At 40.2% G+C, this 13,544-nt stretch overlaps 1 protein-coding gene across 1 annotated transcript; it reads right to left on the bottom strand.

Annotated features, from left to right (window-relative positions):
• Positions 1-425: 425 nt before the first annotated feature.
• LOC117282953 lies at positions 426-13,139 on the bottom strand. The gene is made up of 3 exons (XM_033754712.1): positions 13,076-13,139; positions 2,575-2,742; positions 426-649 (listed from the first exon to the last, which is right to left on the bottom strand). Exons 1-3 carry the CDS (start codon positions 13,122-13,124, stop codon positions 528-530), a joined length of 339 nt encoding a protein of 112 aa, XP_033610603.1. The 5' UTR covers positions 13,125-13,139; the 3' UTR covers positions 426-527.
• Between the last annotated feature and the right edge of the window lie 405 nt (positions 13,140-13,544).

The raw sequence follows: 13,544 nt of genomic DNA, 5'->3' as shown, positions 1-13,544 counted from the left end.
ATTTACATTTTTATTTCAACATAGGACATCCAAATACGAAGGACACGACATTTAATTCATTCTGATCTCCTCACGCCTGCGTGGTACAAAGAACATGATAATAGTTACTGTATACCCTCAATAGTTCTCGGTACCAATAACTGTCTTACCTACCAAAGAAAATTGGTACTTATAAATAGAGCCCTTAATTAACTGCCCAGTAAGTTTAATTATAATTAAATTTGTACTGAATAACCAATTTTGCCGCAGAAGAAGCATTTGTGACAACAGCGCTGAGTGACAATATATAATTTTTGAGTGACCATGCCAAAAGGGTATCCCTTATTGCCACGTGTTACATCCGAGTGGTAAGAATGCTGTTTTATATTGGGTGAATTCTGTGGAAACGTTCCAGAATATCTAGACTGTTGCTACAAAAGTGACTGCAGTCGTGCATCACTTGGGATTCTGTTGCTGTTGCACATTAGAACTTTTTGAGCTTGAATTCTTGGCTGGGCGATCACAGCGCGTCCTGGGTGCCGCCATTTCTAGGCAATGGTGACGATATGTTCCGGTTCCGGTGACCAGCAGTTATCCGACAGCCAGCAGCCAATCACAACTGTCACGAACCCAATGAGGAGCGCCATGACGATGTAAGGCTCGGCATTGCCTGCACACACAATGGAATGTTTTCAGTCTGTGAACCATCAGACTTATTTTAATATACAAAACAAACTCCGTGATTTTAGTCCGCAAGCGATCTATACCGACCGAGCGACCGCCGCTTGTCGACGAAGTTAGCGCCAAATTTAGCGGATAGAGATTGTCACGTGGTTAGCGCAACGGATCCCCACTGCTGTTAATTTCGATTTTCTAGACCGGAGTCGCTATTTTCTTGAAATAGCTCCTCAATTATCTTCACGAGGCTGAGTGGACCCTGTTTCAGACCCACTACTCCTCAGAAAATCTGGTAGCACGGGGAATCGAACCCAGGATCTCTGGAGCTGTAGCCAGAAACTCGGACCACTAGACCACAGAAGAGGTCTATTTTAATATACACACAACAAATTTAGGGAATTTATTCCATTTCGGTCTTCAAACAATCATTGTCCATATACTGAGAGTTGAAGGGTACTACAAGGTACTTCCGAGTGGCCGTATTATATCTCAGGCTGTTAGCCGCCAGCTTCCAAACGCAGCGGTCCGGGTTCGATCCCAGGTCATGTCATGTGGGTCGGACAAAGTGGCACTGGGTTGGGTTTCTCCGACTACTTCAATTTCCCCTGCCAATTTTTTCCCCGCCAATTTCTGCACACTTGCCAATCAGTGGGTCCAGTGGTGACCTGGGTACTAAGTGGACTGAACCTCATCCCACCCACTCAATAAAATGTTCTGCAGAAGGCAAGAAAGTAACAGATATAGTATGCATTGAATTATATCATATGCACTCCATTATGCTACTTAGCGATAAGTCCTCATACATACAAATTAGCAGTTTAAGCGGGAAACCAACATACTGTTGTGCTTATGTCTTATTACGTATGACACTGAATTTCTACATATTTATATTCGAGGTCTCTTTGCTCACATTTTTGTAATCTCTCAGCGTAGATATGCATTTATTATAATTTCGAACTAATATGTTTTCTGTCCCTTGACAATATTTATCCGTTGATTTTCAAGTAAAACCGGCCAATATGTTTAAGGAAGAAGTAACAATTTGATTTTTCCTGTATAATGACTATGTAAGGACCATCCAGTTGTATTGCATTTACACTTCAGCCTTATTGAATATGATCGATTGAATTATTGAGATCCCATGCTATTATCTTGTGGACTTTAAGCTTCATGAAAGGCTTTTACATAAATACTAAGTAGCTCTAAAGTCGATAATATTCAATTCAATTCTTTATTATTTATGTGCCGAGTCAACAGCCGCAAGGCCAATTACAGACACAACGCAGTGCAGATGAATGAATTACATTATAGACAAACTTATTAAAAGTCAAATACAAATTACAGGTAAGTACTTGGAAGAAATAATAATGAATAAAAGTAAAAGTAAACAAATAAATAACTGATAATTATAACAGTAATAATAATTTCATTGTCATTAAACTAAGTGTTATTACGAATTGAGGAATGAAATATAAATATTTAATTAAGAAACGAATAGTATAGATTTTCAGAGGATTTGAATTATTTGAATTATTACTAATGTAACCAGCCTCTCATGGCGCCTGTATTTTAGGAAAGACGCTTACACTGGCATAAAATAGCTCTGAAAACTTCTGATGTTAGAGCTCTCTAATATTACCAATTTATATTTTAAAATTAACAAATATTGATAATAGTTTCGGGTTTCCTATTGGTTGTTTCAGTTGAACTCTCCACACCTTGGCCTAAATACCGATTATAATGGCGAAGATATTTCCGTAGATTCTCCGATCCCCACCAGGCCAATTATGGGATAGTATCTTAGAACACGCAAAGGACGTTTCCTTTCTAATCCTTCCCAGTCCACCGTTCTGTCAGTCATCCATCCTTTCAAAATGACGATCACATTATCCGGAATATTACTCTCTCTCATCTTACCCAGCGGTGTCCTGCTTTTCCATAGGCGATTGATAAGATTGGGATCAGCTCTTCTCCATTCCCTCCCACCTCTGATCCACCTAATGTTACCACCACCTGGGCCTGGGGTGCTGAGCGACCCCACCTGGCGCTGTCCATGTTGACCTTGAGGGGCCTGGCATCCACAAACTGCAATTGTAAGGATCGTAAACGCGACAAGGAAATTATCTCTGAATGATATGATGGAAAATAAAATTTAATCTCTCACCCTGATGAAAGAACATAGCTTCAAGTTATTTAAGGACCATGTGTTGAGAAGGATATTTAGTCACAAGAGAGAGGCAGCCCTTTCAACAATTGTACAGTTTGAGGAATGGCGACTACGCTGAAGACCAGTGTCATGAAGGTTCTGAAGCTGCATATCGACTGACCCTTGACTGTCGCATTTGTGAATGCCCTCTCAGACTCTCAAAGCAAATGCAGGAATATTATCTGAAGCAGGCAACGACTGCCTTCTACCACTTCGTAATTTTTCACAATTTGTAAAAACATCATCTCTCCTCATTCGATCCTGAAAATCCTAGCAGCTGTAAGGGAGTTATAAATAAAACAAATAATAACACAGACACTTCATATCAGAGAGATCCCTTAAATGGCTTAAGAGAAAATCACAACACTTAAGAGCCTTATCTCCAAAATATAAGCTTATACCTGCCATCCATTTTAAACATTAAGACGACTTAGGGCAGCTAAATATTTCCCGTAATTCTGTGTGTGTCCGTAGTCTCAATTTCAAACCACTTGACGGATTTTGATGAAATTTGATATGAATATTTTGCCACTAGAGCTGAACTGAAACTCATGTGTTTTAATTTGTTACAAAAGGCAATAAAGCATAAAAACTATGGGATATATTTAATTTGTGATCTAATCATTCTTACATGACACTTTAAAATTCAATTAAAATCGAACTCGGCTAATTTCCTCTAATACGAGTAAATATAACTTAATAATTCCATGGTGAGAAGTACAGCTTGGAAATTTGCTGCTTGCCTATCTGTTGAAACCAGTCTCACTCTATTACGAAGTTAATAAGGGCCTACGACTGGATTCTTTCTTGAGAGTGTTGAACTCTGTTCGCACACTCACACTTTCATTTCCCTCAGGTCATCATTAATATTATGTTCCCAATTATTTCCAGTCATCAAAATATCTCAGAACAGAAAATAACTATATTAAAGTATACAATTTTGTTAAAAATATTGTCACGTGTTTGGTATATGTCACAATGTGTTATGATATACTGGATTTGATGTTCTCACAGTCTTATGGGTTTCAAACCCATGTAGTTTGGAGATAGCCTTGCATTTCGGAGGCAGTATATTCCTCTAAAATATCGGACTCTCCTCGAACTAGATGACGTTATTAGCCAGGAGACTGTAATCTTAATTCTTCCGTATAGTTCATATTTGACGAATTATAAGGCAAAACAATGTTTTAGTATATACATTTATATACGTAATGTTATATGGACTGTAACAATGTACGCTTTACAACATCGATGTTTATGTCCAACAAAGGAATGTAACTGATTGGCGTCTGAGGAAAAGGAAATGGCACATATGAAAATGCATTGCACTAAAGAGGAAATTTTCCTGTATTCTAACAAAATACAATTTTTAGTGTGTTTACTTCTTAACAGAAGAAGATAACGAAGCCTGGGGTCATTTTATATACTTTATACAATAAAGCTCAAACTAACTTTATGTTCTCTATCTGAGATATGCTTCTCCCTACAAATTTGAGATCGTATTGAGGGCCTTGGTTTTCACACTCCTTCCCTAAATGTCTTCCTAACGTTCTCTGAACTGGTAGCCAGTTGCAGAGGAGCAGTTCAACCTATGTAAGCACAGTGTACCTTGAACATGTTTATATCTGTCATATTTAACGACGTCTGAATTTAATAGTTAAAGTCCGCAGAATTTTCAGTGGGAAATTGCTGAACATAAAATATATCGAGAAAAATATTTCCGTGCTCATGCAAGGTACTTCCCCCCCCCCCTTTCGTCCGAAATACCTAACCTCATCAAAGCACTTTTTAATCAACTGTAACAGAAAATGTACAAGTTTTCTATGTGGGAGTAGCAATAGACTACAGAAGATATTGAAATGTAGATTACGTAAGCACATTTTACAGCGGTGGTTCCCAAACTTTTTCCATAAACTTAGTTACATAAACAACATCCCCTGTTCCCCTTGCCCTATCCTATAAACAACATTCCCCAGACTAGCGGTTTGAACAACCCACTAAGGAAGGTAATAACAATAAAGTAAGATTTCAGTGTTGGTAAATGCTTAATGTTAAGGATGGGCTTGATGAACTGATACCAGTTTCCCAATGTTTGGTCTACAGTCACTTCAATCGTAAATAAGCCAACAACGCGCTCATATTCGGCGCTCCTTACTGCCCCGTTGCCCCTTAACGCCACCCGCCACACGTAACCCGACCGCCCTCTAGCGGACCATAAGCCCACTTTAGGAACCATCGTTTTACAGTGTCGTTTATTGCTCTCAACTTCTGTTCCTATTCATCCGATCCCTAATTGCTGTCAACTCTGTCATCTTGTGTAACAAACTGACAGCACAGTTGACAATCAGTAGCAAGTGTTTGCTGCAACATTTTGGGCCTCTTCGTAACCACTAGCCTACACACACATACTGAACTTAGTGACAGAATAGCAAACCTGGGACATTGCACAAATAGAAGGATTGGAGACGAAGTGTAGACAAAATGCAAAACAACTTACAGACCAAGATGGCTGGTAGATTCGTTAATGACTTATATTGTATCGTAGCATGTACTTGTTTATTCTCTCCTGCGTCGCTGGTATGAAGAGATTTTAACGTTCAAAACTTTCAAAGGTTTTAAAAAGCAAGGTGCATGTAAGGCGGTTAATAACTAACAGGAATGAGTCATGTAACCTATGATTATTTATAACGATCGTCAGTTATGTTAATAAATAACACAAATCAGTGGGCCGCGCCATAGCTCAAGCGGTTAGTCGTTGGCTTCCCACCGCGGCGGCCAGGGTTCGATACCGGGTCTGGTCAAGTTGGATTTGTGGTGGACAAAGTGGCGCTGGGGCAGGTTTTCTCCGAGTACTTCGGTTTCCCCTGCCAATCTTCATTCCACCAATTGCTCCACAATCACCCTCACCTATCATTTGGGGCTGGTACAATAGGCCAGAAGTGGCCGCAGTACAGGAGACTTAGTCCCACCCCACTAGCAATAAAAAAAACAGGAATGACTGATATAACCTGTCGTTATTTATAACGATCGTCAGTTATGTTAATTAAGATTCAGACTGATATTGTAAACATGAATGAGGAGACGTAGCCCCATTCTTATACACAAACGGTAAATTATATCCATTCTGGTGCTGATCTCGTATGTAACGTTCAGCACTGATGCCTAAATTACTGCATTATAGGCAGTGGTAAACTGTCTGTGTGTGTAATCCAAGCTCGTAACAGATAGCTGCATGACTTTGGCGAGCTTACCTCGTGGTTCGGACAGTTAGAACTCCTTATTAATTTAAATATTCCAACTGCCTAAGAACTGAATTCCATTGGTAAAATTAAGTATCATTGTGAGCACCAGATTTTGAACACAGACAACCCAAACACTGTCTGAAAGTAACAGTTTATCGTAGGTTACATAGGACGGTGTCCTTCCAAAAAGGAGCCTTTAAATGAAACCCGGGCTGAGCAGACGCAAACTTTCATCGCTTCAAGTTACAGATTTACACGAAGAAGTTGCCACGACTATCCGGTCACAGTGGCCGCGTGGTCTGAGGCATAAACAGTCTTTGGCCGTTCCAACACTGAGGTCGTGGGTTCAAATCCCACTCGAGACATGGATGTCTGTGTGAGTTTATTCTGTGTTTGCGTTGTTCTGTGTATAGGTAGAGGCCTTCGTCGAGCTGATCCCCCGTCTAAGGCGTCCTACCGACAATGTATAGGATTAAGAAACTGTAAAGCGGTCAAAGTCCACAAGGGCTGTAGAGCCATAGATAGATGGTAAGGCTGAACTGAAGTCAGCTTGCAAGGACATTACGTATGTTTACTGGCGCCCATGTGTAATGTCCTACCACCTTCTTGCGAAGGGAACTGGGAAGGAGAGTGGAGTGAATTACAATTAAGAACGTCCCAGGAGTGAGTATGTGTGTGTATAACAGCAGCTCCGTAACATGAGTTGCGTCCCAACAAAGTACAACTGCTATGAAGTGACGTTCACAAATGCTTCTACATGAGAGACGCACGAGAAACGCTCTTACACTAATGACTGTATTTTAACTGTATAATTTATTTACCGTCGAGTGGCAGTCGGCGTCCCAGTCGAGCAGTTGAAAAGTACGTGCACTGTGCAGGAAGCTGTCGTAGCCTATTCCGAAGTATTATCCCAGGATACTTTTGTGTGACTGAAGAATCCTACAGAACTTTATTTAAGACAGTGGCTGTCCTGAAGACATACCCTTAAGTTCCCAGAAAAACTGCAACTATTAAATACCTAAAATGCAACAATGTGATACCTCGGAATGGATTTCAAACACGGACATTTTGAAGGAAGAAAGAAAGAGAAAGAGTTTATTGCAAGAATATTAATGTTGAGGGTTGCTGTCCATTGTACTGTATTTTGCAGTTTCCTGCTGTATATGTATTCCAATGTTAGCACCCTCACTTCCTAATCCCTGTTCAACTTCGTCCATATATTAAAATTCACACTTCGAAGGCTTCTTGTCTCTTCTTGTTATTTATTCAACAGTGTATGTTTCGGCCTAACTGGCCATCATGACCGGCCATAGCTCAAGCGGTTAATCGCTGGCTTTCCACCGCGGCGGCCAGGGTTCGATCCCGGGTCTGGTCAAGTGGGATTTGTGGCGGACTAAGTGGCGCTGGGACAGGTTTTCTCCAAGTACTTCGGTTTCCCCTGCCAATCTTCATTCCACTAAATTCTCCATCATCATAATCACCTGGGGAAGGCTACAATAGGCCAATCAGTGGCCGCCGTGCCGAGTGGACTCAGTAGGACTCCACCCACACTAAGCGAATTAAACTGGCCATCATCAGGCTTATGAGATTGTAAATGAAAACTGCTACTCTGTTGTTATGCGAGTAATGTGAAATGCTTATAATTTTTTTTATTGTCATATTGCAGGTCTTGTGAATGCTTTTTGGTGTGTTGGTTTCTTTCCTTTGTGCTGTGTGTAGCTATGTAGAGACTTCGAAGTGTGAATTTTAATGTGCGGACGAAGTTGCACAGAGACGGCGAGGTGAAAGCGCTGAAATTGGATTGCTGCCTTATATTTATGACACGCCTGTAATTTCGTGGTAAGACTTTAGAACTAAAATCCTCTTACTTTATAAACAAGAAGATTTAAAAAGTTGAGTGAACGTTTTGGCACCGAAATACGGCAGACCGTGGTGAAGCCCCTCTCACAATTTCAAGCACAAAGCTGAACCTGTCAGTTGTGCATAGAGTAAAGTTTACTCGTTCCAGTCGTAGGCATCTATAAAAGGTTATTTCATGACTCACTGTCACTCATGGAGCTGAGCCCTTCTTGAGAAGCTGCTAATTGTGCAGCTACTCAAGGAATTCCCAGGATTTAATGGAGCCCGAAGGTTCATTACCGTGTTCACAAGAGCCCTCCACTGGTCCCTATCTTGAGGCAGATCAATTCAATCCATACCATCCTGACCTATCTATCTGAGATCCATTTTAATATTGTCCACCCATCTACGCCTTGGTCTACCTAGTGATCTCCTTCCTTCCGGCTTTCCCACCAATAACCTATATGCATTTCTCCTCTCGCCCATTCGTGCTACATGCCCTGGCCACCTCATCCTCTTTGACTTGATCATTCTATTTGGAGAAGCGTACAAGTTATGAAGCTCCTCATTCATTACTGGAATGTTATAAGTATATATAGGGAAGGTTCGCTCAGGGCAGTGGCAGAAGAACTCTCAAAATCTAAGTTACATTTAATGGGAGTACATGAGGGCAGGACGGATTATGTAATGACTTCAAAAAGAAATTTCATCGTTATTCTTCTTCGATTTAGAACAGATACGTGTACAAACACATTTTACATCCTGTAATGTCACTCCAGGCATGTACTCTCTTCGCTCGCTTGGAAATCGGGATCGTGGGTTCGAATCCCACTCAGGGCATGGATGTTAATTTGTGTGTGTGCGTTTTTCTGTGTTTGTGTACAGGTAGAGGTTTTGCGACGAGCTGATCACCCACCCAAGGAGTCCTACCGAATGTGTAAGATCTAGAAAAACCGAAGTGAACGGAGAAGTTCATGGAGGTTGGCCTAGGCCCACTGGGGCTGTAGTGCCAAGAAAAAAAAATATCACTTCATATTTACTGTATGTCATGCCTGGAATGCACGCCTCTCAGCAGTGGAAGTAACAGAAAGGGAAAAGCAGCAAGTTTCAAGTCTCCCAATAAAGCTAAGCAGCTGACTACAGTAGAGGCGGTAGGGGTGCGGTTGCCAGGGTGTGAAACAAGACTGAGAGAAAGCGAGAAGGTGTGATTGTGTCAAAGGGCGCCGTTGCATTACTACAGGGCCTTATCAGCGTAAAGGGCATTGTCGTAACCCCAAGAAAAGTGGAAATGTAAGTCCCAGTGAGTAATAATATTTGTAGGAGCCAAGTTTAAATGTATCACGTTTACCCCTCAACTAGAGAACTTCAAGGACTTGAGGTTGGTAGAAGAATTGTACGATATAATTATAGCAGAGTTATTAGTTAAGGTTAATTATTCTCTAGTCTTAAAACATTTTATGTCTGACTTCGAAACGAGAAAGGAGACGATTTTAAATACTCGACATATTTCTCTCTTCCCTTATATTTGTCTGGATGAATCGCTGACATTAGCTGGCGTGGCCGTTCAAGTCCGCAGTACACTCCTTTACGGAATCGAATCCCGAATAATGAATAGATTTGCATGTATATTTCAATTATCATTAATCCGGCTAATAACGGTCGTTGGTCTTCTTCTGGGGGAGGGGGGAATTCACTGATGTGCAGGTGAAATGTAAGTCTAAATATACTTNCTGGAACGCCCTGCCTACAGCCCATATCTCGCCCTTTCCGACTATCATCTCTTTGGACGGCTCAAAGATGTTTTACGAGGTTTTTGATTTTCTACGGGCAAAAAAGTGGGGGAAGCGGTGCATAAATTGTTACGCAACCAACCGAAAATCTTCTTCGTGGAGGGAATACACAAGCTTTTGGACCGCTGGACCAAGTGCATCGAAAAGGGAGGAGACTATGTAGAAAAATGAAGTACTTGTTCAACCCCTACTTTTGTATATATGGATTGGAAAAATAAGAGTGCGGATAATTTTTTACTTCCCTACGTATATATATCCTTCCGAAGATGCTCTCTCAGACCGAAACATGTCAAGGGTGAAAGATTAAAAAGGAAGAAAAACATTTATCGGTCACGCTGGATGGAGTTGATAAACTTTTATAATTCGAACAGTTATTAAACTGAGTACAATATTTGTAACATATTTTAATTGAATAGGAAACTTCCAACTTTCGGAGAATGTAGAAGTAAATTTCAGCTGAATTCAAATGAAAAAACGACAGAATATACACTGCAAAATGGATCACACATAATAATAAAAAAAAATGTTTAAAATAAACATTAGAATAACAGCAGTTACGTGACGTCATTAAATTAATTTATGGTAAATTGGTATATACATGAGATTTTGGGTAGAAACGAGCCGAAGTGTGAATATCAGAGACGTTTTTGGTTCCGAAAACTGCCACGAACCTCCAAACGGCGATATCTCGAAGTTCCCTATTCTGCTAACAGAACCAGTCGTAAACAAGTTGCTGCATCTCAGCGTCCCTTCAGCGTCCAAAAATATGGTAATCGCAGTGAGGGGGGAGAGTATCTGGATTTGACAGTTGGTTTTCCAGCACTTACTGAATGAATTCAACGCAAAGATACCGCCTAGCATGTTCCTTTTGAAATCCATTTCCGGCAACCTCCCTCCGGCAAGTTTCCCTTTTTTAAAACACAGAAACTCTTCAATAGACCAGCGAAGTGTGTTCAGTATATTACAGCTCTTCAAGCATTGCTAGGACGATTAGCTAAAGCAGATGTAATGGGTAACAAATATAGCTCTCGTAGCGAAATGAGAAATGCATACCGATTTTTTCATGAGATCTGAAGAGGAAAAGGCAACTGAAAGATCAAGGCAGAGATTGCAGAATAATATTAAAGTGTATCTTAAATAAGTTAGCATGTAAAGACGCTGAGTAGATCTAACTGAATCAGGTGTCCTCCTGTGGGATAGCTCGGACTCCATAAGATACGGACAATTTCATGACCAACTGAGTCACTGCCAATTTTTCAAGAACTCCGCTCCACAGAGTTCATTCGTTATTTCATCATGTCGTTATTTTATTAATAACGGAAATGTTCTGCTGGAAGTTTTACAGTTACTTCAGGCCCAAAAAGCATCACCCACACTGGCGAAATTACAGGCTATACGACTGTATGTATCTCACCAAGTTGTAAATAGAGCGTTCGTAGTTGCAGAAAGCACAGTAAATCACACGCGACGACGTACAATCCTTCATGTTCTTAGGTTTACAGAGACTTCAGTTCTCTCTCATGTTCCCCATACATTTCGCTCTTATCTCACGAGTCCACGAGTTTCGTTGTTATTGCATCCCTCGTCCGCGGATGTATTAAATTTATTTTAGTTGAAAATATTTGTATACATGAGATAAGGAAATTCATTTCATAGATTTACATAATCACTTAGTCTTTTACATTTTATAAATTAGTCCCCAAAGTTCTCTCTGTTTCTTCGTTTCCAGGTTCGTTGCCAGAAGAAAATATAATAGTTTTGTGTGGTATAAAAAGCGATTCATGTCTAGTGCTGTTTGTTATTTCGTAATCATGTAATGCATAAAGTGATCATTATAGGGCGAATATAATATAATATAAATAACAGTAATCTACTTAGAAGATAATATATATGAATCACTCTTTACTTTCTAGGGGTTATTTCAGAAAGCCTGGTGAATTATGTTATCATACTCATAATATTGTCATAGCCAGAAGCAGTCTACTTCTTTTTTACATTTTACATTTAAAAATATCCGGGTTAAGAGAGGTACCTTCTCTGTGAAGGCTCTAAAAGTCTATCTACTCATTCATTAGTTGCTCCTTTCCAGAATATTTCATGGTTATCACTTATATGACGAATATATCCGCTATATAAGGAACTTCTAAATAGTATTTGCTCTATGAAATTAAATTTTAACTTTATAACTGCTAGCCCTTAATAACCTATATGAAACAAATTTTGGAATAATTTCTTCAAAATACCTATTACCCCATCATCAATTTCAGCTTACAAATGGTGTTTTTGATAAAATAATATTTAATCAACCTAATACCTAAACCATTAAGGGGATGTATTTCAGTATATAGTTCCAAAAACAATCCTCATAACGTGTTCAATACAGGAGCGCAGGCGAGCAGTGCAGTCTGGCTCTGATGGGAATTCTGTCAGATTCACAGCCTGACGTGCTAAGAATTAGAAAAGTTCTGTATCAGAAATGTTCTTTTTACTGCTTTCCCAAGGGAGTATTTGAACATTCATCTTGACAGCAAGCTTGAGGAATTGAAAACTTGACTGAAACCTGGGGCAATCATACGCCATCAAATTACTGACCACAGCAACATCAGATAGTTTCAAAAACGGATCCTGTATAGGGAACCGAAGACTTTGCTCCGTAGGTGTGTGGTGTGGTTAATTTTGGTTGATTTATTACTGCGTGTTTTGTTCTACTATGACAGTAGGATTTGGTCTTTTGGAATCCAACTCTCCTGTCTATTATGTACAAGCTAAAGTGACGGAAGCATGAAAAGGATTGCTCATGTCCTTCTAGAACACTGTTCTAGAATATATTCAGTTCCATCACTACGCTCCCTGTGTATGAGGAAGTTCTAGTCACACGGAAACATTTCCCTATGCCTGTGGGATTCTCCTATCCAAATTTTAAGGCACACTAAAAATTTTTTTAATTCGCTTAGTGGGGGGTGGAGTCCAACTGGGTCCACTCGCCACGGCGGCCACTGATTGGCCTATTGTAGCCTGCCCCGGATGATTATGATTATGGAGAATTTGGTGGAATGAAGATTGGTAGGGAAAACCGAAGTACTCGGAGAAAATCCGCCCCAGCGCCACTTTGTCCACCACGAATCACACTTGACCAGACCCGGGATCAAACCCGGGCTGACGCGGCGGGAAGCCAGCGACTAACCGCTTGAGCTATGGCGCGGCCTTAAGGCACACTAAATCAAATACATGTATATATGCTTATGTTCCCCTTTGAATTTCACTTAAGTGTTTTCCATGAAGGCAGTCCTTTCATGTTGAAGGTCCAATTTTGATCATAAGTTATTAAGTCTCAAACAAACCGTTCAGTGTTAGAAGGATGATCAAGCAGGCTGAAAACAGCCGTTTCATGATGTCATCAGCCGACGAACCAATCANTGTAGAGCAATTGGTGGAATGAAGATTGGCAGGGGAAACCGAAGTACTCGGAGAAAACCTGCCCCAGCGCTACTTTGTGCACCACAAATCCCACTTGACCAGACCCTGGATCGAACTCTGGCCGCCGCGGTGGGAAACCAGCGACTAATCGCTTGAGCTATGGCGCGGCCAAATTTCAGACTAACTATAAATAGTAAATAACATATAGTTGAAATTATTCTACAGTAAATCATTTACTTTAATGTTAAAATTTTAGTAGGTATTGCGTTTTCGCAACACATATATTTATATTCATTCATAATGTACATTTTATTCAATATACTTTTATATTGCACATCATGGTTATCAGATGAACTCAAAATTTATTCTTCACAGTTTAATTCGCTATTATTA

The sequence above is a fragment of the Cryptotermes secundus genome, unplaced genomic scaffold (genome assembly GCF_002891405.2).
Source record: "Cryptotermes secundus unplaced genomic scaffold, Csec_1.0 scaffold883, whole genome shotgun sequence".
NCBI lineage: Eukaryota > Metazoa > Arthropoda > Insecta > Blattodea > Kalotermitidae > Cryptotermes > Cryptotermes secundus.
Note: the sequence above shows the minus strand (reverse complement) of the source record. Positions and strands in the feature narration are given on the sequence as shown.